The sequence below is a fragment of the Ornithorhynchus anatinus genome, chromosome 8 (genome assembly GCF_004115215.2).
Source record: "Ornithorhynchus anatinus isolate Pmale09 chromosome 8, mOrnAna1.pri.v4, whole genome shotgun sequence".
Lineage (NCBI taxonomy): Eukaryota > Metazoa > Chordata > Mammalia > Monotremata > Ornithorhynchidae > Ornithorhynchus > Ornithorhynchus anatinus.
Window position 1 is genome coordinate 69550443 of NC_041735.1, and position 22116 is coordinate 69572558.

At 58.1% G+C, this 22116-nt stretch overlaps 2 protein-coding genes across 7 annotated transcripts in view; one reads left to right on the top strand and one right to left on the bottom strand.

The window, feature by feature from the left end:
- The window catches only part of SGCE (sarcoglycan epsilon), a 58048-nt gene extending 44149 nt beyond the window's left edge, over window positions 1-13899 (top strand). For 3 of the 6 annotated variants that reach the window (XM_029071050.1, XM_029071048.2, XM_029071049.2), the window contains 7 exons: window positions 1060-1222; window positions 2453-2664; window positions 3366-3392; window positions 4108-4296; window positions 12199-12242; window positions 12998-13032; window positions 13579-13899. In XM_029071050.1, coding sequence (XP_028926883.1) covers window positions 1060-1222; window positions 2453-2664; window positions 3366-3392; window positions 4108-4296; window positions 12199-12242; window positions 12998-13032; window positions 13579-13629 — 721 coding nt within the window. In that variant the 3' untranslated portion in view covers window positions 13630-13899. The remainder of the gene's footprint in view (window positions 1-1059; window positions 1223-2452; window positions 2665-3365; window positions 3393-4107; window positions 4297-12198; window positions 12243-12997; window positions 13033-13578) is intronic. The other 3 variants (XM_039912886.1, XM_039912884.1, XM_039912885.1) reach the window with 2 other exon arrangements.
- A 349-nt stretch (window positions 13900-14248) lies between these two features.
- Window positions 14249-22116, bottom strand: part of CASD1 (CAS1 domain containing 1) — a 32057-nt gene continuing 24189 nt past the window's right edge. The window contains exons 12-18 of the mRNA XM_029070836.2: window positions 21019-21175; window positions 19977-20056; window positions 18990-19091; window positions 17933-18073; window positions 17164-17241; window positions 16716-16808; window positions 14249-16007 (exon numbers count right to left, since the gene is read on the bottom strand). Coding sequence (XP_028926669.1) covers window positions 15741-16007; window positions 16716-16808; window positions 17164-17241; window positions 17933-18073; window positions 18990-19091; window positions 19977-20056; window positions 21019-21175 — 918 coding nt within the window. The 3' untranslated portion in view covers window positions 14249-15740. The remainder of the gene's footprint in view (window positions 16008-16715; window positions 16809-17163; window positions 17242-17932; window positions 18074-18989; window positions 19092-19976; window positions 20057-21018; window positions 21176-22116) is intronic.

The window sequence follows — 22116 nt, forward strand, 5'->3', positions numbered from 1 at the left end:
AGGGCCTTGGGGGTGGGGGCCCCATGGGCCAAGGTTCCAGTACCCTAGAGGGGCTGGGGGTACTTACTGGTGAAGGGTTGGGGTTAGGGGTGACGAATGATTGTAGAGTCTGCTGGCAGTTCCTTTCCTTAGTACCTACTCCCTTGCTTTCCTGATCCAGTCAATCAGTGTGCTGAGCACTGAACTGAGCGCTTGGGAGAGTACAATACGATAGAGTCGGTGGACGAGATCTCTGTCCATGAGGAGGTTTCAGTCTAGAGAGGGAGAGAGACATTCAAATAAATTACAGATGGGGAAAGTGGTGGAATTGTAGGTTATGGGCATAAGTGCTGTGGGGCCGAGGGCAGGGTGACTATCAAGTGCTTGAGGGGTACTCCCAAAAGACTGGGAAAGGATTGGGCTTCCTCTTGTTAAATGTCATGCATGCAGGTGGATGGGCAGACTGGTTAGCTCACCCCCTGTGCCATTTTGACGATTTCAGCCCCATTCCAGCCAACTGAGTTAATATCACCTTTAAGCAAAATGGCGGACCCTTGGGACGAGAACTGATGACTTGATTGTGTTACCCTTCAGACTCAATTCTCAGCTGGCACCGGGAAAAATAATTATATCGGCCCATGTCTGTGTTTCTCATTTTGGAGGGCTAAGAAACTGGACCCAACTAATCCACAGGGACTGCTATATTCCTTTCATTCAGAATATTACTGTCTTCAGTGAGATTCCTGAGTCTGTTGGCCATGGGTTCCAGACTCCCGTCCAATTCATTGGATCGCTGCCCTGTGAATCGCCCTGTCGTTTTTTGAAGAACGGGGAGGGGGCCGGCCAGGTGTGTTGGAGGGGGTCAGGTGTCCCACGAGGTTAGAAAAGCCAGTCGCATCCGGTACCTTGGACTGGGAAGAGGCTGGGATCGCCGGGGGCAGATCTCCCAGGCAATACCCGACAGAGCCCATAGTCAGCAGCCTCAGGGATGCAGCCAGGTGGCCGTGGATGGTGCGGGCCAACCGAACACGGGTTCTCCGAGTGGACATCCGCCCCTGGGGCGCTCCCTGTCCCCCACAGGGTGTACGTGATGGTTGGCGCAGACGTCCCCTTCTCCTCCTGCCTGCGAGAAGTGGGCAACCCACAGAATCAGCTGCGGTGCAGCCAGGAAATGGAGCCGGTAATCACCTGCGACAAAAAATTCCGGGCTCAGTTTCACATCGATTGGTGCAAAATCTCTCTGGTGAGCTCCTCCGTCCCCATCCCCCACACCTCAGGGTCGCAACTTGCCTTTGAGCAGGACCCCACGGTTCAAAATGAAGCCACGTCCTCTTGCTTTGTCAGGGCTGGGCCAGGCTGGGCCAGCCCCTTTGCTGAGGCTTCTGGGCAGGAGAGACAGGAGGGGAGCTTAGCCACATCCAGAGCAGAATTACCGAGAAAGATCTCGGAATGACCAGCTCCCCCACGCCCCGACTCGTGCTCCTGGTCGTGTCGGCCCGCCTCTGGACAGGGAGGCCGTCAGCCGGGTCCTGACTGGTCCCCTGCAGTTCACTTCCCCATCAGGAGCTCTGCAGTTCACTGAAATGGGCTTTTCATCTCAGCGATGAAATGGAGAAGCAGCATGGTGTAGTGGATAGATCCTGGGCCTGGGAGTCAGAAGACCACGGGTTCTAATCCCTGCTCCGCCACTCTGTGACCCTGGGGAGGTCACTTTTTCTGTGCCTCAGTTCCCTCATCTGTAAAATGACCCTATGGGAGACCGGGACTATGACCAATCCGATTTGCTTGTATCCACCCCAGCACTTAGTACAGTGTCTGGCCCACAGAAAGCACTTAACGAATACCAGTTATTATTATTTATAGAAGCTGGGGCTGCCTCCCTCCTGCCCTTCCTCCGTCTCCTCTGCCCTCCCTGTCACTCATCCTGGCACCCACTACTGCGCTGAGCGTCTCGGGTGGCACTAGCCAAGAGCCAGGCCGTTCCGCTCGCTTCGACGTCGACACTCCCAAACCAAAGGCCTCTAAATTCAGTGGTATTTATTGAGCACTTAGAGTGCACGGATCACTGTTCTGTGCTCTTGGGAGAATACAACAGAGTTGGCGGACCGATCCCTGCCCACGAGGAGCTTGTAGTCTTCAGGCAGATACAGACATTAAAATGATTTACCCAGAGGGGGAATAGTAGAGAACCGTTCCCTCCGGTCTCTGAGGCGGGGGGGAAGCGGATGGATAGAGCCAGCCGGAGGGGAGGAGGGGGTGCCTGACATCTGTCAGGCCAAGGACTATCACCTGAGCAATGGGGCCAGAGAAGGGAAGGGAGGCCGCTGAGCCACAGTGACCAAGCCTGGCTTTGGGGGGAAATTTTTGATCCCGTCGACGCCATCACCGTTCCCCTCGTGGGGAAAAGAGGGAGACGGGACCGACCGCCGTCCCTCCCCAGCGCCAGCTCGGCTGACGGTCCTTTCCCCATCAGGTGGATCAGTCCAAGCAAGTGTCCACCTATCAGGAAGTAATCCGAGGAGAGGGCATCTTAGCCGACGGCGGCGAGTACAAGCCCCCTCCCGACTGGCTGAAGAGCAGAGATTATTACTCGGACTTCTTGGTCACGCTGGCCGTGCCCTCGGCGGTGGCCCTGGTACTCTTCCTCATCCTCGCCTACATCATGTGCTGCCGGCGGGAAGGAGTGTGAGTACCCCTCCCACCCCTCCCCTGAGTCCCCTCCCCCCAGGGCCTCCGGGACGGAACCGGGGCGCGCGTGGGGTCGGGAGGGCACGGCCGTGGGACCACCGCCTCGACCGATGCCCAAGTGGGAAACCACGCCACCGCTCCCCCCGAAGACGTCTCCGGTCACCTCAAATATTCTAGCGGGTGGATTGAGGAAACCACGTCTCTGCACGCAAAATCACGGGAGGACCAACGAAGGGAAAATAAACTCGAGGAATATAATAGAAGTTATAGTGATTAGTTTTCACTGACAGGAGGCAATCAGTCGAAGGACACCAACACTTTAAACAAACCAACAAAAAACAACCCCGATCCTCACAAAATCCCCACAGTGGAGCTAAGGAAGATAAACCAAGCAGCGAGTAACAGCTTCCTCCATCTTTTCACATGTAGCCTGATGTCATGGAACCATAGAATCGATTTCAACCAGAAGTTTAATTCTTAACCCGCATTCTCATTTCCGTGTTTGTCTTTGTCATCCAAATCCCATCTCTCCACAAGACACCTCCCACCCCCAACTCCAGCCCACCAGGATCCCAGCCGCCTCCGGTCCCCGACCGGGTCCGCATTCCTGCTTCCCACCAGATCTCCATCGGCATCGAGTGCTAATGTTCCAAATATCAGTACTATGATTTAATTCATAAATTTTGTTTTGTTTCTAGGGAAAAGAGAAACATGCAAACCCCAGAGTAAGTGTCCTCTTTCCTGTTATTTTCTTTATCATTTTAATTTTCATTTCTCAACAGCTTGTCACGCCTCATACATGTGTTCCCCGCTCTCTGTTCATTCTCCCTGTTCCCTAGTTCAACTCATAAACGTGGAAGCTGCTTTTAAAATAGGGCCCCTGCAGGGGTTAGGAAATGCAAATAGAATAGGGATCGAAAATCAAGAGGAAGAGTAGAGACCTTACAAGAGGAAGAGTAGAGACCTTAAACGTAAACTAATTCAGACTCAAGAGACCGGTGGCCCGGGGTCCCCCAGCAACAATCTGCCCTGGGGGGAGGGGACACGTGGGGAGGGGGGGGGTCTATCTCCGGACCCCGTGAGAAGCGATGATCCCACAGTCAGGGGAGCCACAGCCCCTGACCTGGGCCCGGAGGGAAATGGGAGGACGGCCCAGCTGGGCGGCTAGCTCGCTAGCGGAAAACTTTGTCGTCACAGATCAGTTTCCCGAAACGACCCCCGACTTCACATTTAAATAGAGCTAAATGCCAACGGGTTTTACGATCTTAAATCTTAGACTAAATTTCCCTTAATTTCCCAGTGTCGGCCCCCTAGCCGACCTACGAGGCATCAGTAAATCCTTTCGGAGAACGCGTTGTACGGCAGCCTCTCTGACCCATTGCCCGGAGGGAGGAGAGGCCGGTTTGAAAGCCTCCGTTATTCTATTTCCTCTCGATGTAGCATCCAATTGGTCCACCACAGTGCCATTCAGAAGTCCACTAAAGAACTCCGGGACATGTCCAAGAACCGAGAGATAGCCTGGCCCCTGTCGACGCTGCCCGTCTTCCACCCCGTCACCGGGGAGATGGTCCCGGCCCTGCACCCCGACAGCTACGATAACACGAGCCTGCCACTCATGCAGACCCAGCAGTGAGTATCCGCGCGGGATGACCCCAAGGGCCGGTGGACCGGGGCGGGGGCGGAGAGAGCCCGGCGTCTCTGGCCACTTCTAAACTGGACATACTGAGTAAGCCGTCTACTCTGAGCTAAAATGTCCGAGGCTGGCGTAGCAGATTTCTTCCTCGGAAATATTACCGTCGGATTAAAATCCCCAACAGCGTAGTGGCTATTTTCATCAAGAAATGGTGCCTTAACAATAGAGTAACTTACAATTGGAAATGCAATGGACAGCGATCTTCCCTGCGTACATGTGTTCCCCGCTGTTTGTTCATTCTCCCCGCTCCCTAGTTCAACTCATAAACGTGGAAGCTGCTTTTAAAATAGGGCCCCTGCAGGGGTAAGGAAATGCAAATAAAATAGGGATCGAAAATCAAGAGGAAGAGTAGAGTTCTAATCCCGGCTCTGCCACTTGTCAGCTGTGTGACTTTGGGCAAGTCACTCAACTTCTCTGTGCCCCAGTTACCTCATCTGTAAAATGGGTTGAAGACTGTGAGCCCCTTGTGGGACAACCTGATCACCTTGTATCTACCCCAGTGCTTAGAACAGTGCTCTGCACATAGTAAGCGCTTAACAAATACCAACTTATTATTATTTCCCTGACTCCTTCCCTTCAAAGAGAATAAGCTCACCTGCTTAGGTTTTTCTGAAATATATTTCATTTCAAAGCAAACCACCCCGACTATTTTTGAACTTTAGAAAAAGATGTGCACTCCCCCTGTTGGGTGCGTGCAAACCTCGTTTCTGTGGTCGGAGAAACCCGGGGCAGTGGGAGAGGTGTGTGAGTGTGGGTGGGAAAAAATCACAAGAAGAAGTTATCTAAAAGACAAATCATCGGGTTTGTTTCCCGATAAGACCAAAGAGAGGAATAATAATGATAATTATATTATATAATAATAATAATAATGTTGGTATTTGTTAAGTGCTTACTATGTGCAGAGCACTGTTCTAAGCGCTGGGGGAGATACAGGGTCATCAGGTTGTCCCACATGAGGCTCACAGTCTTAATCCCCATTTTACAGGTGAGGTCACTGAGGCACAGAGAAGTTAAGTGACTTGCCCACAGTCACACAGCTGACATGTCACAGATCCGGGATTCGAACCCATGACCCCTGACTCCCAACTGAGCCACTGTGGCCCAATGGTAAGAGTCACAGACAGAAGACCTGGATTCTAATCCCTGCTCTGCCACCTACCATCCACGTGTCCTTGGGCAAGTCACTTAGCTTCTCTGGGCCTCAGTTCTCTCACTTGCAAAATAGGGATTCAATACCTGTTCCTTCATTCATTCACTCAATAGTATTTATTGAGCGCTTACTATGTGCAGAGCACTGGACTAAGCGCTTGGAATGAGCAGTTCGGCAGCAGATAGAGACAGTCCCTGCGCAATAACGGGCTCACGGTCTAAACGGGGGAGACGGGCAGCAAAGTGTTCCCCCTCCTACTTAGACTGCGAAACGCATGTGGGATCTGATTATCGGGTAATAATAATGTCGGTACTTGTTAAGCGCTTACTATGTGCAGAGCACTGTTCTAAGCGCTGGGGTAGACACAGGGGAATCAGGTTGTCCCACATGGGGCTCACAGTCTTAGTCCCCATTTTACAGATGAGGTAACTGAGGCACAGAGAAGTTAAGTGACTTGCCCACAGTCACACAGTTGACAAGTGGCAGAGCTGGGATTTGAACTCATGACCTCTGACTCCAAAGCCCATGCTCTTTCCACTGAGCCACGTTGCTTAGATATCCCAGTGCTTAGTACAGCGCCTTCTCAGTCAGTCATATTTATTGAGTGCTTACTAGGTTCAGAGCACTGTACCAAGTGCTTGGAAGAATAATAGAGTTAGTGGACACGTTCCCGGCCCACAAGGGAGCTAAAGCCTAGAGAGGGAAACAGACATTAGTATAAACAAATAAATTATGGTTAGGTTTATAAATACTGTGGGGCTGGAAGAGGGTTGTAAATTCAAGTGCAAGGGCGATGCAGAAGGGAGTAGGAGAAAAGGAAATGAGGGCTTGGTCGGGGAAGGCCTCTTGGAGGTGATGTGCTTTTTAGTGGGCTTTTTAAGGCACACAGTAAGCACTTAACAAAGACCGCTATTGTTAATATTACCAATAATAATAACAGCTCATTGTGCGCAGAGAACGTCTGCCAAATCTGTCGTACCGTACTCTCCCAAGCGCTACTACAGTGCTCGATGATGGTGATATCTGTGAAGCGCTTACTAGTCGCTAAGCACTAGGGAAGATAATAATATAAGCAGATGGGACACAGGGGGCTGACACATTAAGGGGGAGAGAGAACAGGAGAATCAGAAGCCAGATCGAGGCCACAGGCTGAATTTGTAGTTGGCTTTCAACTGCAGCCAGGTAGGAAAAAGGTTTGGCATCAGTTTAGAGCGGCTCCTACTTTGGCCTTCCGCCACAGCCGGTCCCTGTGCCCACATTCATTCAGTTGTATTTAATAATAATAATATCTGTTAAGCACTTACTATGTGCAGAGCACTGTTCTAAGCGCTGTGTGACTGTGGGCAAGTCACTTCACTTCTCTGTCCCTCAGTTACCTCATCTGTAAAATGGGGACTGACTGTGAGCCTCACTTGGGACAAGCGCTTAGAACAGTGCTCTGCACATAGTAAGCGCTTAACAAATACCAACGTTATTATTATTGCAGGGTACTCAGGTTGTCCCAGGTGAGGCTCACAGTCTTCATCCCCATTTTACAGATGAGGGAACTGAGGCCCAGAGAAGTGAAGTGACTTGCCCACAGTCACACAGCTGGCAAGTGGCAAAGCCAAGATTCGAACCCGTGACCTCTGACTCCCAAGCCCGTGCTCTTTCCACTGAGCCACGCTGCTTCTATTGAGCGCTTACTGCCTGCAGAGCACTGTACTGAGCGCTTGGAAAGTAGAATACAGCAATAAAGAGAGACAATCCCTCCCCACAACGGACTTACAGTCTATAGGTGTGGGATGAGAGATTTTGCTTTGATGTTCCACCCAGCAGCTGGGGTGAACTTGACTGACGGCTGCCTTCCTGACCGTCTCCCTGAGAGGTGCTGGCCTCTCTGTCCCTCACCCACCTTTGCCCCCAGAAGGGAAAGGGACCTTCTGTAGACTGGCAGTTCCCAAGTTAGGGGGCCACGGGATCAATTTATAGTAATAATGATAGTCATATTTGTCCCGGCTCTGCCACTTGTCAGCTGTGTGACTGTGGGCAAGTCACAACTTCTCTGTGCCTCAGTAACCTCATCTGTAAAATAGGGATCAACTGTGAGCCTCACGTGGGACAACCTGATGACCCTGTATCTACCCCAGCGCTTAGAACAGTGCTCCGCACATAGTAAGCCCTTAACAAAATACCAGTATTATTATTATTATTAAGCACTTACTGTGTGTCAGGCACTGTTCTAAACTCTGGGATTGATACAAGCAAATGGGGTTGGATAGTGTCCCACATGGGGCTCATCGTCTTCATTCCCATTTGACAGATGAGGGAACTGAGGTCCAGAGAAGTTCATTCATTCATTCATTCATTCAATAGTATTTACTGAGCGCTTACTATGTGCAGAGCACTGTACTAAGCGCTTGGGATGAACAAGTCGGCAACAGATAGAGACAGTCCCTGCCGTTTGACGGGCTTACGGTCTGATCGGGGGAGACGGACAGACAAGAGCAATGGCGATAAATAGAGTCAAGGGGAAGAATGACTTGCCCAACATCACACAGCAGACAAGTGGCAGAGCCAGGATTAGGAGCCAGGTCCCAGGCCCGGGCTCTAGCCACCTGACCGTGCTGCTGACTCAAAATCGGGGCAGGCTGAGGACACGCCCCGGTGGGGTCGTGGGGGACAGGGTTCCACGCAGAGAGGCCGGAGCGGGCCGGATTTGGGAGTCAGCTCCGTCGGCAGAGAACTCTCCAGAGTTCCTTCTGTCCAGTGACTCGCCAGGTTGTGACCCGTGAACTTGTCTATAATGGGCAATTTGGGTGGAGGGGTGTTTTGGGTCATCCAGGTGCCCAGGTAGGTGGCAAATCTGCCTTTTTATAATGGTATTTATTAAGCACTTACTATGTGCAGAGCACTGTTCTAAGCGCCGGAGTAGATACGAGATAATCAGGTCGTCCCCCATGGGGCTCACAGTCTTCATCCCCAGTCTGTGTCCAACCCGATTTGCTTGTATCCACCCCAGCGCTTAGTACAGTGCCTGGCATATAGTAAGCACTTAACAAGTACCATAATTATCAATTATTATTACAGACAGGCCAATGGCTGGGCGGACTCTGACGGGGCAGCCGGCCTGGGGCCTGGCTTAGCCTCCACGGTGGGGACCCCTAGGGCTCCCCTAGACTGCAAGCTCGTCGTGGGCAGGGAATGTGTCTAGTTGTTGTGTTGTAATAATAATAATAATGTTGGTATTTGTTAAGCGCTTACTATGGGCCGAGCACTGTTCTAAGCGCTGGGGTAGACATAGGGGAATCAGGTTGTCCCACGTGGGGCTCACAGTCTTAATCCCCATTTTACAGATGAGGGAACTGAGGCACAGAGAAGTTAAGTGACTTGCCCACAGTCACACAGCCGACAAGTGGCGGAGCTGGGATTCGAACTCATGAGCCCCGACTCCAAAGCCCCTGCTCTTTCCACTGAGCCACGCTGCTTCTCCCAAGCACTTAGCACGGTGCTCCGCACACAGTAAGCACTCAACAAATACGATTTACTGACCCCCCCCGGGTCTCCCCAGGACTCTTTATTGGGTGGCAGCAGCTGTAGCCAAAGCTAATGGGTTGGTGGTTCCGCCCCACCTGTGGAACCCATCTGGTGCCAAGCCGGGTCCTTCCCCATCCGGGACCGAGCCTGGATGGAGGGGAGTGCCGGGGGCGAGCGGGACCCCTCCCGCCTGCTCCCGGGGGCTGAGGGAGCCCGGGCCCACCGGGGAGCCCGAGGCCAAACGCGCCTGGAGTCATCCGGGCCGTCCCACCGAATGCCGCCCGGTGCTCCCCTGCTTCCGAGCCCACCCGGCCCACCCACCCAGCCAACCCTCCGCCTCCCGACACGCGGCTTCTGCTCTTGCCTGCCACGGGTCCGACCTGGAACGTTCCACCGGCACAGTGCCGACAGCGCCGAGGACCACGAGGGACCGGGATGGGTGACGTCCGTAGGAAATCCGCTCACCCTGGGTACGAGGGGCCGGGTGGTATTTCGGCATTTTTACAAAAACCCGGGTCCCGGGCCGGCGCGGGCAGCCCGAGGGACGGGGGATGTAGGTAGAGCCCTACACCGCCAGCCACCTACCTGAGCTTCTGGAGACTCTGACCTCGTGGTTGCCTCCTCGATTCCTCACCTGAAATTGTGCCGGCCGAAATCAGTCCCAGCTTCAGGCGGGCTGAGGTCCCTAATTGTCATGGTATTCGTGCAGCGCTATGTGACAAGCACTGTTTCCATGCTCTGGGGGGGATACGAGATGGTCGAGTCAGACACAATCCCCGTCCCACATGGGGCTCACAGTGAAAGGGGTAGGGCAAGCAGGTCTTGAATCCCCATTTTAAAGAAGAAACTGAAGGCCAGACAAGGTGACGTGCCCACAGTCCCACGGCAGGGAAGCTGAGGCAGAGCTGGGATTAGAACCCAGGTCCCCTGCCTCTTAGGCCCGTGCTCTTTCCTCTAGGCCACACTGCTTCTGACGGGTGTCTCCCGCTCTGAGCCCTCTACACCGTAAGATCCATGGGGGCAGGGATCGTCACCTACCAACGCTGTTATATTGTCCTCTCCCACACACTTAGCACAGTGCTCTGCAAACAGTAAACACCATTGATGGACCGGGCGGTGTCACTTTAGAGAAGCAGCATGGCTCAGTGGAAAGAGCCCGGGCTTGAGAGTCAGAGGCCATGGGTTCGAATCCCGGCTCTGCCACTTGTCAGCTGTGTGACTGGGCAAGTCACTTGACTTCTCTGTGCCTCAGTTACCTCATCTGTAAAATGGAGATGAAGACTGTGCGCCTCACGAGGGACAACCTGATTACCCTGTATCTACCCCAGCGCTTAGAACAGTGCTCTGCACATAGTAAGCGCTTAACAAATACCAACATTATCATTATTATTATTATTATTATTAATCCAACCTTGAAAGCTGGGGAAACGGCAGGGGTCAGGCAGACTCTTGGTGGGGCTTCTCTTGTCCTCATCAACGTTGAGGACAGGGCAGGGCGCTCAATTGCCATCTTGACCCGTATAACCGCCCATCTTCCGTGGGAGTGGGGCCAAGTTTGAAATCACCTCCCCCCTGCTCTCACGCTGTGATCCCACCTGGTGTGCAATAATAATAATAATAATAATAGTACTTGTTAAGCACTTACTCCGTGCCAACCACTGTTCTAAGTACTGGGGTAGATACAAGTTAATCGGGTTGGATGCAGCCCCTGCTCCACATGGGGCTCACAGTCTTAATCCCCGTTTTACGGACGAGGGAACTGAGGCCCAGAGAAGTGAAGTGACTTGCACAAGGTCACACAGTAGACATGTGGCAGAGCCGGGATAAGAACCCAGATCCTTCCGACTGCCAGGTCCGGGCTCTAGCCGCTAAGCCACGCTGCTTCTCTGTACGCAGGGCTCATCCCCCAGCTCGAACCAGGGCGGCGATGCGACTACGTCTGTCACCGTCCTGGGTCCCTTGGAATGCCGGCTGGCCTCTGCTTGCGGGGCGCTGGTCAGTAGGGCACAGTGTTGGGTCTGTTGCTCGTTCTCTGGATAGATTCCTTCTCCTCTGCCCCCAACCCCACCCTCACTGGAAGGCCCAGACTGTCTTAAGGAGCCTGGAAGACGAGCAAATCGAAAAGTCCCCCTTCTGATGCCACCTTGCTGAGAAGCAGTGTGGCCCAGTGAGGAGTGCATGGGCCTAGGAGTCGGAAGGACCCGGGTTCTCATCCCAGCTCCGCCACTTGTCCGCTGTGGGACCTCGGTCAAGTCACTTCGCTGGGCCTCAACTGCATCATCTGCAAAATGGGGATTAATACCGTGAGCCCCGTATGGGACGGGGACTGGGTCCAACTCTATTAGCTTGTTTTCACCCCAGCGCTTAGTACAGTGACTGGTACGGTGTCAGCGCCTAACAAATACAAGGAAAAAAAAGGGAGACAGACCAGGAATCTGGCTGGGATGCCCCTGGCAACTCCGCCTGGGCCTCTTGAAAAGCCGGAAGGTCCCGGGTGAACACGTTGCAGAAGGGATTTCCAGACGCTTGTTGCCAGCAAACGATACTTTGCTCAGGAAATATTTACTTAAAGGAAGATGGCCGAGAGAAAGGTCGCAGTTCCCGAGGAACGGCCGAGATTTCAGTCCCCTCCGTCCGCCACGGCTCCCTTTCCCACGGGGGAGTAGACGCTGATTCCCACGGGGGAGTAGTAAGCCCGTCGAAGGGCAGGGACTGTCTCTATCTGTTGCCGATTTGTACATTCCAAGCGCTTAGTACAGTGCTCTGCACATAGTAAGCGCTCAATAAATACTATTGAATGAACGAATGAATCTGCCCGCAGCCGGCCTCCGAGGGTCGGAGAGCGAGCCTTCCCCAGAAACTTCCGGGAGTTCGGTTCCACCCAAAATGATCCGACTCCATTGGTGGCTGGGAAAGGGAGGTCATCGGCCGGCCCCTAGTTTCACCTTCCCTCTCTGCCCGTCCCCGACCCACCGGAGGTGGACTGGATGGCGGCTCTCAACCCAGCTCCGACCCGGGGCAACTGGTCCCGAAGGGCAAGTCAGGCCGCTCTGGGGGAACAACATCCACCTGTCTCGGGGGGCACTTCACCCCGTCTCCGTTCACTGCGGCGGAGATCACACGGGGGCTCGCTGTGCCCCGGTTTCACTTAAAGGTTCTCACTTGTTCGTAGAAACCTGCCACACCAGACGCAGATTCCCCAGCATCAGGCTGCAGGTGAGTGCCTCCCCACCCCCCGCCCGCCGCCCCCACAACTCCCGCGGCCCACCGCTGACCCGCTCACGCTTCACCCTGGCAGAGGCCCGATACCTTCCCTTGGGCCTCGGGGCCGGACCGGGCGGGTGGCGGGGAGAGGTGGCTCCTTCGGGGGTCTGCGCCGGCCTGGCCCGAGCGCCGGTCTGCCGTGAGCGCCGACCAGGGAGGGGAGACGTCGGAGAGGAGGATGTGGCTGAGTCTGTAGGCTCAGTGTGGACAGGGCACGCGTCTCTTCTACTGGGCTCTCCCAAGCGCCCGGAATAATGCCGTGCATACAGTAGGCGCTCGATAAATATGACCGACCGACAGAACCCCAGCCAGCTCGGCCCACATGGCTACTGCCAGACATGAGCAGAGGCAACCTGAACCACGGCCACAGGCCCCCCCGGCGAGCTTGGCTTTTCCCCGGTAGCTGTGGGCTCCCCTGACTTTCCCCCGGTGCCCGGGTAGCCTTTCTGGCTTCCCCCCGGTGACCACGGACCGCCCCCGGCGACCTTGGCGATCCCCTGCCATTCCCCCGGTGGCCGCGGGCTCCCCTGACGACCTCGACTTTTCCGCAGAGGCCACGGGTTCCCCCTCCCCGCGACCCCAGGATTCTCCCGGTGGCCACGGGCTCCCCAGGCCAGGGGAAGGGGCTGAGGTCTGTGTCCCAAATGCCAGTTGGGTGTGTTCATTCAAACTCCACCTTCTCTATTACTGCTTCCGGGGAACTGAAGGAGAGTTTCGCATGACAACTTTCCAAAGATTCGAGGCAAGTATGAGGGGCTCGAACCAGGGCAGAACCGACTCGGGGGTGGGACTGGGCCTGGACGGGCCGGGCCGGACCTCCCCGTCCCGGACCGGTTGAGGTCCGTAGGTCTCTCCGCTCGATAAGGCCTCGTCCCGCCACGGTTCCCGGCAAGACGACCGGGCGTCGCCTCGGCGGGGGCTTCTCCCCGGAGCAGGACTGGGCCCCTCACCGACCTCTCCTTCTCCATCCTCTCTCCATACCCTCGCGCCCCCCCCAAGGGTGGTAGCCAGGGGAACAATTAGCACCCGTTTCTGGGAAACCGGGAGAGAAAAAACGGAACTTCACACTCTCCAGGTCAGCAGGGGCGTAGCGAGAGCTGGGGATTCAACACCCACCGGTTGGGAGGGCAGAGAGCGGGCCTGGGCTTCGAAGACTGACGGATGACGCCGTCCCTCGGCTCTGCCGAGTTCTACGGGGGACCAGTGCCATTCCGTGTTCCCTTCCTTGCCCTCCTCTTCACTCCTCCTCCTCCTCCTCTTCTTCCAGCCTCCTCTTCTGTCTTTGCAGGTAAATGGTATCCCTGAGGAAAGAAAGCTGACGGAAGCCATGAATCTGTAACGGCCGACGCAGCGGGGACGCCGACGCGGCACGTCGTTCCCTGCCAGGGAGGGCTGGGCACGCGAGCTTTCCCAGCGGTCTGTGTGCATGCCCCGCCCCCGCCCCCAACCCCTGCTCCCGCCACGATCCTCTCCACACGACCCTGTGCTTTTCTACTCCGGGCAGCCACGGCGATTTGTACACACACTGACAACTTTCTACATCTGTGACGTCCAAGAGGGAGACGGACCTCTAAGACGGACATTATTAATAAAGGACCAGACGAAAGCAGCCGCGGAGTGGCAGGCCCCTTTCCTGTGGTCGGGGGGTGGTGGCCATCCATCCAGGCTCCGGCCAGGGCGTATTTAGGGAAGGGGGCGGTGGATGGAGATGAGACACCCCTGGAGGCGGACCCCTCTCCGCCGGGGCCGATCCCCCCGACCCCGGCCTCCAGATTGGGGCTCCGCCAGATATAGTCCCACCCCCAGACTCTTCTACCCTACATCTCCGCGCTGGCACCGTGGAGGCGGTCATTCCGGCCGACGTCCACCCTCGAGCAGAGGAGCCCCCGGGCCCAGACCGCTCCCACCCCGGGACGCGAAACGCACACACACACACACACGGGAAGTGGAGGCCTCGCCCAATACAAAAATAAGCATCCACAGAACATTTATTGACCATTTAAATTACTCCAAGTCCTCACAGAACCAACAGAAAATATATTTTACCCCACATACAGTCAGAACAAACAAGTGCAATCTTTCCACCATAAAAATCAAAACCAAATCTGTACAACAGATAAATACGCTTCTATCTACAAAACGAACCTGGGAAAACCTTCCCCATGTCACCCGAGGGCTGAAAACGCTCATGGGGAAAGGAATCTGTGTGGGCCGCCGACGCCCTCGGAGCGGGCGGCCGGGGGTGAAGGGGCGGGTACCGGGCAGAGAGGAGGGGGAGGGGGAAGGCCAAGGCAGTCCTGACCGGAGTGGAAGGACGGGCAGGGCGTACCGAGTGGAGTGGACAGGCGGAAGCGTACCGTGCTGAGCAGAGGGACGAGCGTCGCTCCGATCCAAGCAGAGGGGGCACGCTGCCAAGCGGAGGGGCAGACGGACAGGACCGACTGGAGCGGGGTGGAAACAGCCCCCGACCCGGGAGAGGCAGAAGGGGCACAGGGAGGGTTCGTTGGACGATGCGTCCGAGAGGAAGGAATCGCCACAGCTCGAGAGCGAACTCGAGGGTCCGGGCCGGAGCCAGATGGGCAAAAACGTGTCTCCGTTCGCTCCCCGCCCGCATCCGCGACACCCCAGGGACGGAGCGGGGGCCGGAGCCCGGCCTGACCCAGCGGCCAGGGGAGGCCGGCACAGAGCAGCGGGTTTGAGGCTCGGGCCGCCCAAGGCTGCTCCGGCCCCTCCCTTCGGCCTTGGGCCTTGGACCGTTCCCAAGGGGACCGTGGCCCAGGAGCGGCCGCGACCGGGGCTGACCCTCACAAGGCGATGCCAGGCGGGCGACGGCCCTGTGACCAAGCAGAGCTCATCCCTCCGCCCTCTGCCCGGCCACAGCCCCCGCCGGACACCGAGAGGTACAATGGAACGGAGAGAGCAGGGACGAATGCCCGAGGTTAGAAGGGAACAGGCCGATGGAGGTGCCGTCAGTGGAGTTCTGCTGACCCTACCCTGAGTCTCCCCACCCTTCTCCCACAGGGCCTGGCGGTGCCCGGCGAGTCCAACCGGCCACGAGGCCCTATCCGCGCCCACGGGCTGCTCTCCCGGGAACCTGGGCCGTCTTCGGCTCCCGGACCCACCCCCTGCCCCAAGGAAGGAGGCGCCCCCGAATCAGAATCCCGATTCCCGATCCACCGACCGCTCCATTCCGACGGCCACCCTGACGGAAACCGAAGCGAGACGGCACAGCCCAAGTGCGTTTCCGTCCCACACGCCGTTCCGAGAGGAAGCCCCGGCCACCGCGGGCCCACGCCCGCCCACGCGGCTCAGAGGCTCCACGGTCGCACCCCCGGCGGCACCGCCCGGGGGTCGTCGGGCCCGGGGCCGTGCCCCACCCCCTGGCGGGTGCCCGGTCTCCGGGGCGCGGCCGGCCGCAGTGGCGTCCCCGGCAGGGCGTGAGAGTGAGCGTCAGTGTCCCCGCCGGTCCTGGAGGGAGGAGACGAGGAGGAGGCCGGAGAAGAAGCCGGCCGTCCAGCCGAGCCGGCGGAGCAGGGCGGCGCCGTCCTTGGGGATGAAGACCCGCGCCAGGTCGTTGGTGATCTGCGACACCTCGTGGGCGGCGCATACGAAGATGAAGGTGCTGACGGCCACGTTGAGCACCGGGTTCCCGGGGATGAGCACCAGCACGCCCCGCGTGTCCGCCGCCAGCCAGATGTGGTACTGGCAGATGAACAGCTGCAAGAGCCACGGCCTCGTCACTGGGGCCCCGGGGTGGCTCGGGGCTCGATGCCGGCCCGCGTACCCGCCCCCTCCCCAGAGAAGGCACGTCCCGTGACCCGCCTGGAGCCAGGGAGACGAAGAGTTGGTTCAGGGCCTCAGTTCCCGCCTGCCCTGCTCTGCCCTGCCCCATCTGTGGGGAGCCGCCGGGCAGGGTCAGTCCAAGCAGGCTTAGGGCTGGCAGAGGCCTGGCAATCCTCTGGACTGTAAGCTCATTGTGGGCAAGGAACGTGTCTGCTATACTGTTATACCGTCCTCTCCCAAGCGCTCAGTACACTGCTCTGCACCCAGTTAGCACTTAATAAATATAACTGACTGACCGACAGCCAGGGTTAACCGGGCCCCAGGGGGAGACCCCGAGGGAATGGAAACCACCCCGTGATCCCCGGCGGGCGTTCCGGCCTGGCAGAGCCCACGTGGCCGTTCTCGATTCTGTCTCGGCTCGGCCCGATCCCAGCCGGGAACGTGCTCTCCCGGAGGATCGCTGGGATCTGCCCAGCAGAGCCGATGGGATCTCAGCCACAGAGGCTCCCCGGACGCCCGGAGACCCCAGGCCGAGCTGGCCGAAACTCCCCGCGAGGTTTCTAGAAGGCCCACGCCCGCCGGGAGCCCGGAGAGGGCGCGGCTCGAGGGGAAGCTGGTCAGCCCAGGCAGGCGCACGCTCACCTCCAGAGAGATCCTCCCGAACCAGGCGAAAAAGGAGCTGTAGACGGACCGGGCGTAGCCAGGGATGTTGCGGATCAGGACGAAGGCGAGGATCTGCGTGGGAAGCGGGAGGTCCCGCGTCAGGTCCGGCGCCGCAACCGGAGGCCCGTTCCCATCCCGGCGAGGGCTCTTGGGGGGGGCGGGGAGGGGGCCGGGCGGGTGGGGAATGGGCCGCTCACGTCTTCTGACCTCCCCGAGGGGCTCGTCCTGCCTCCCGGCGGGCGTCCAGCAGACGCTATTGCAGCTGCCGTGGGGGGAGGCGCCCCGTCCGCACGAGCGGACCCTCTGGGGTCGATGGTGCCGACCGAGCCCTCCCCAACCGGAACGGGGGCCGGTCCCACCGGGGAGTACGTCCCCCGCCCCGGTGCCAAGCACGAGGGCCGGTTCGGCTGGGGACGGACGGAGCTACCTGCACCACGGACACGGATGGGTGAAGCTCGTTACACTCGGCCTTGTTCTTGCAGCTGCTTGCCCAGATGGAGTATGTCTGCAGCACAACACACACACACATTCAGACTGCGGCTGGGCCGGGAGGGGGGCCCTCGTGTCCCAAGCCTCACGGCTTCCTCCTGCCAAACCCTCCCTCAGGCACCCAACTGTCCCTTCCAGAGCACACGCGGGTCACGGCCAGCTTCCCCAGGTAAAGGTGGCAGGAAGGAGAAAAGGTACCCGAAGCATCCGCCCAGCACTGGCCGATCTGAAGCGGGCAGGGCTCGGCTAGATAAAGTTCTTGGTGCTTCAGCCGCTCAAAAATCAAAAGCGGTAGTACTCTCGGCCGGCAGCGTGGACTGGACGTGTGCTGCGGGCAGAGCCCCGGGCCGGGCGGCTGCTGCTTGGACTATATGCTCACTGAGGGCAGGGGATCCGTTTATGGTTGTACTGCGTTTTCCCAAGCGCTCAGTACAACGCTCTGCACACAAGAAGTGCTCGATAAATACGACCGATTGACTGACCGACCCTTGCTTATCCCCCACCGCGGGGCAGGGAGGGAGGGAGGGGACGATGGGAGGGGTTGCAATGAGGGGGGTCCGGCCCCCGTGTGGGGATGGGCCAGGACACGATCGGCACCGCGGGGGTCCCCGGGACTGCAGGGGTCCCGGGGGTCCCGGGCGGCACCCCTCCCTTTCAACGCCCGCCCTGCGGCCCTCCCGGCAGACGGCGGGGGCCGGGGCGCTCACCAGGAACGACACCACGGAGACGAACAACAGGCAGTTGGAGACGCGGGTGGAGAAGAGGGGCTCGCCCTTCCCCTCGGACAGCGCCTGCTGCTTCTGCAGCGCCAGGTAGACGAAGGCGAACACCATGCCGTGGAACACCACCTGAAACCCGGACAGGGAGGGGACCGTGAGCCCCAACACCGACCGACCCACGATCAGGCCCGGTTTGAGCCAAGACTCGGGGCCTACCGGAAGGAGCACGGCTTAGGGAGCCAGGAGACCTGAGTTCCGGTCCCATCTCTTCCCCCGGCCTACCGTGTGACCTCGGGCAATCGCTTCACTTCTCCGGGCCTCCGTTTCCTTCTCTGTAAAATGGGGGAAAACTCCCCGTGGTCCCTTCTTCTTAGACCGTGAGCTCACATGGGGCATCCGGTCGTCTTGACTGTCCCGAATCTACCCCAGCAGCCAGCACGGTGCTTGGCACATAGCACCTCCCGCAGACAACGGTTCAAGCACTAGGACAGTAGGAGATTGGGTGCGACTGGCCCAGCCCACCCTGGAGCCTAGATTCACACCAGGGCCAGCCTACCAGCACCGTGTGCGTAACAGCATCTGCATGTGAAAGCGTGTGGGAAGATGTGGGCAAGTGTGTGCCTGTGAGAGGACGGGTGAGGGAGGATGTGAGAGTGTGCATGGGAGGGTGTGAGTGGGTGCACTTCCATACGAGAGTGGGTGCATGAGGAAGTGTAAGGGAGGATGTGCTGGGGCTCATGAGTGTGAGTAGAGAGACGTCTGTGGGAGCATGTACACGGGAGAGCAGGTGCGCGTGGAAGCATCTGGGAGGCGCTGGATGGGAGAGCGTGTGCACGTCAGGGCACGAGGAAAGATGTGTCGGGGGAGCTGGTGCACGTGAGAACGTGAGCGTGCGCTTGAGCGCCCCGTCTGACACCACCCGCCACCCCCGGGCACCCCCGCCGGCCCCCGGATGGCACGTGGCGTTCTAGCTCCCCCCCCACCCCCGGCCGGGCCCCGGCACCTCCCGGACCCCTCCGCCACCGGGCCCGGAGGCGGCACTCACGTAGCGGTCTAGCTTCCACCGGAACCACCACTCGTACACGTTGCCGTTCAGCTCAAAGCACTTGGAGAGCGGCCACAGCGAGAAGATCTTCTCGAACGCTCCCTGCGAAAGGCAAGCGCCGCACAGCCCGTCGGGACCCGAGAGCAAGGTATTCACCGGGCGCAGAGCGGAGATTGCTACAGAGGAAAGACAGCTTGTCTTCTTTCCTCGGGTAGCCTGTCTTCTCTCCTCCTGCCCATCATCACCCCGGCCTCCCCAACCCGGGCCGGAGTCCCAGGGGGCAGAACCTGGACGGGGCTGACCGATGCCAATGCCACGAGCGAAAAACCCTTCACAGGCTGGGACTGTGGACGTCTCCCCTCGGAAAGCCCCTAATGGGCCAGAGTAGGGGGTGTCGCTCTGCCCCCCTTCTTTGTGGTATTTATCATGCGTTTCACTACGTGCCAGGCACTGTTCTAAGCACTGGGTTAGATAGGAGACTGATGTCCCACGTGGGGGGTCTCGGTCTTAATCCCCATTTTACAGATGAGGGAACTGAGGCCCAGAGAAGCGAAGCGACTTGCCCAAGGTCAAACAGCAGGCAAGTGTCAGAGTAAGGATTAGAACCCAGATCCCTCTGAATCCCAGGCCTGTGCTCTATCCACTAGGCCTCGCCGCTTCCTTTTTTCTCTTTCCGCTTGGAAAGCCCCTCACGGGTGGGGGAAAGAACGGCTCCCAACCTTCCCCCCCCCAGAGAGGTCGTTCTTTTGAGAGCTCAAGACCACCGGAAGCCCCGGTCCCCCACCACCCCTCAAGCTGGCGCCTGTGAGGAAAACCCCTTTCCAAGTCCTGCTGGCGACACAGCGTAGTTGACCAGATGCCCGGAGATGACGAGGGTGGCCGTGGGGGCCCTCCCCGCCCTTCTCGAGCCGGGTGGGTCTCCCTCCTCCGAGCCTGGGGTCCACACCCTCCCCCAGCGGTGGGAGGTCCCGGTGCGGCCAGACCAACCTGAGAATACGCCAGGAAGCAGATGCACGAGAACAGGGACGCCAGTTTCAGCAGCAGGCCGAAGTGCCAGAAGCAGCTTCCTGGGAGACGGAACACGGCTAAAGTGGACTTCTGTGACTCAACGTCCCCAGGGTTGGTGGGGGCGGAGAGGCTAGTGCCTTCTGGGTGCAACGAGCTCCCCGAGGCCGGCACCAGCTGCCCGAGAGCCCCGTTGAATCACCTACACCCCAAAACGGGGACGAGATGCCACCGTGACATAAACTTTCTATTCACTTGTAAGCCCGGACTCCCCACAGTTGTCCCATCTGGGCCTTTACACAGTTGTCCCAGCTCTACTCAAAACCCGTCTCCTCCTCTAGATTGTAAAATCATTATGAGCAGGGAACGCGTCTACTAATTAGACTGTGAGCCCGTCATTGGGCGGGGATTGTCTCTGTTGCCGAATTGTACAATCCAAGCGCTTAGTACAGTGCTCTGCACCTAGTAAGCGCTCAATAAATACTATTGAATGAATGAATGAATAATAGGCCGCTGCTCTGAGGGGGGTGGTTTAGTCGGCCCTTAGGAACAGGCGATGGTGATGACCGCTGCCAGGACACGGGGTGCCCGGCGTCCGAGCTGCTCTAAAGCACCAGCTTTCTGAGGGTGATCCACGGAGCCCCCGAAACACCCCGCAGATGTACCAGGAACATCGTCCTCCCCAACGTCCAGCCCCCGGTTCTCCTGGCCGGCCCCGCTGGCCCAACGGCATGTGGTTCCGAGGAGCCCACTCTGCTTTCTCTCGGCCTTTTTGGCTACGGTTCCGAGGGGCCCGTTTTTTTCCCCGCCATTTCCAGTCAGAGTCTGACCGGCAGTCCATGTCACTCCCCGGGAAACCGATTTCAACTGACCGCCGTTCCTGTCCGCTGTCGCCAGAGGGTCCCAACGACCCGGGCGTGGTGCCCCTCGACCCCGGACGCGAGGCCGAGGAGTGGGTGTCGGGCCAGAACTGAGGGGGCCCAAAGGCACCCCGAACGCCCGGCCCGCGGGGACGCGTCCTCACCGTTGGCCTTTTTCTGGATGATCTGCGGCCACAGGGCCAAGGTGACGTAGATGACCACGAACCAGACGGTGACCAGTGGGACGAAATAATAGAACTGGTAGGGCCGGTCCATCACGATGCACAGCACCACCACCAGGAAATTCAGCCGGAACAGCACCTGCCGGCCGGACAGACAGACGGAGGGAGGGGACAAAGGCCTTCAGAGTCGTCTCCCCAACCCCACCGGTCCCGGGCCACTCTCAGACGACTGATCAAACGGCCCTCGGTCCGCACGGTGGGGAACAGATCCCGAGGGGCCTCGGACCCTGCCGTCGCCCAGAAAACCTTGGGCGTGGACCCGGCAACTGAGCGGAAGCGCTGCAAACCACCAATTGCTTCCAGGCCCCACCCCCGGGCAGGGCTGAGGTCCAAGGAGGTAAAACGTGGTCCACGCCCCCGAAACCGCCTCCTCCAGGGGTCCTGCGCCCCCAGACCCACGGGACTCTCAGGACTGCTCGTCTCTAGACTGAAGCTCATTGTGGGCAGGGAAGGTGTCTGGTTTATTGTTCTACTGCACTCTCCCAAGCGCTCCGTACGATGCTCCGCCACACTAAGCACTCAATAAATACGACCGAATGAACGAATGGCTGGACTCACTGGGCCACCAGGGCAGACTCTCCCCGAGCCGTGCTGCAGTTGCCCCGACCCCCCAGCCCACCCCCTGATCTTCTCCCTAATGACCTAAGGTGAATTTCATTTTCCCTGGGCGCCAACTCATCGTCGCTGTCCTCCTTTCCTCCCCAACTCCGGGAGGCAGGGACCGCCCTGCTCCCCATTTACAAATCAATCATATTTACTGAAAGCTTGCTCTGTGCAGAGCACTGTACTAAGCGCTTGGGAGAGTCCAATATGACGGAGTTAGTATACGTGTTCCCCGCCCACATGGAGCTTACAGTTTAGAAAGAAATCTAGGGAGAAGCAGCGTGGCTTAGTGGAAGGAGCCCAGACTTGGGAATCAGAGAGCGTGGGTTCTAATCCCGGCTCCGCCACCTGCCAAGGTCTGCTTTGTGACCTTGGGCAAGCCACTTAACTTCTTTGTGCTTCAGTTACCTCATCTGT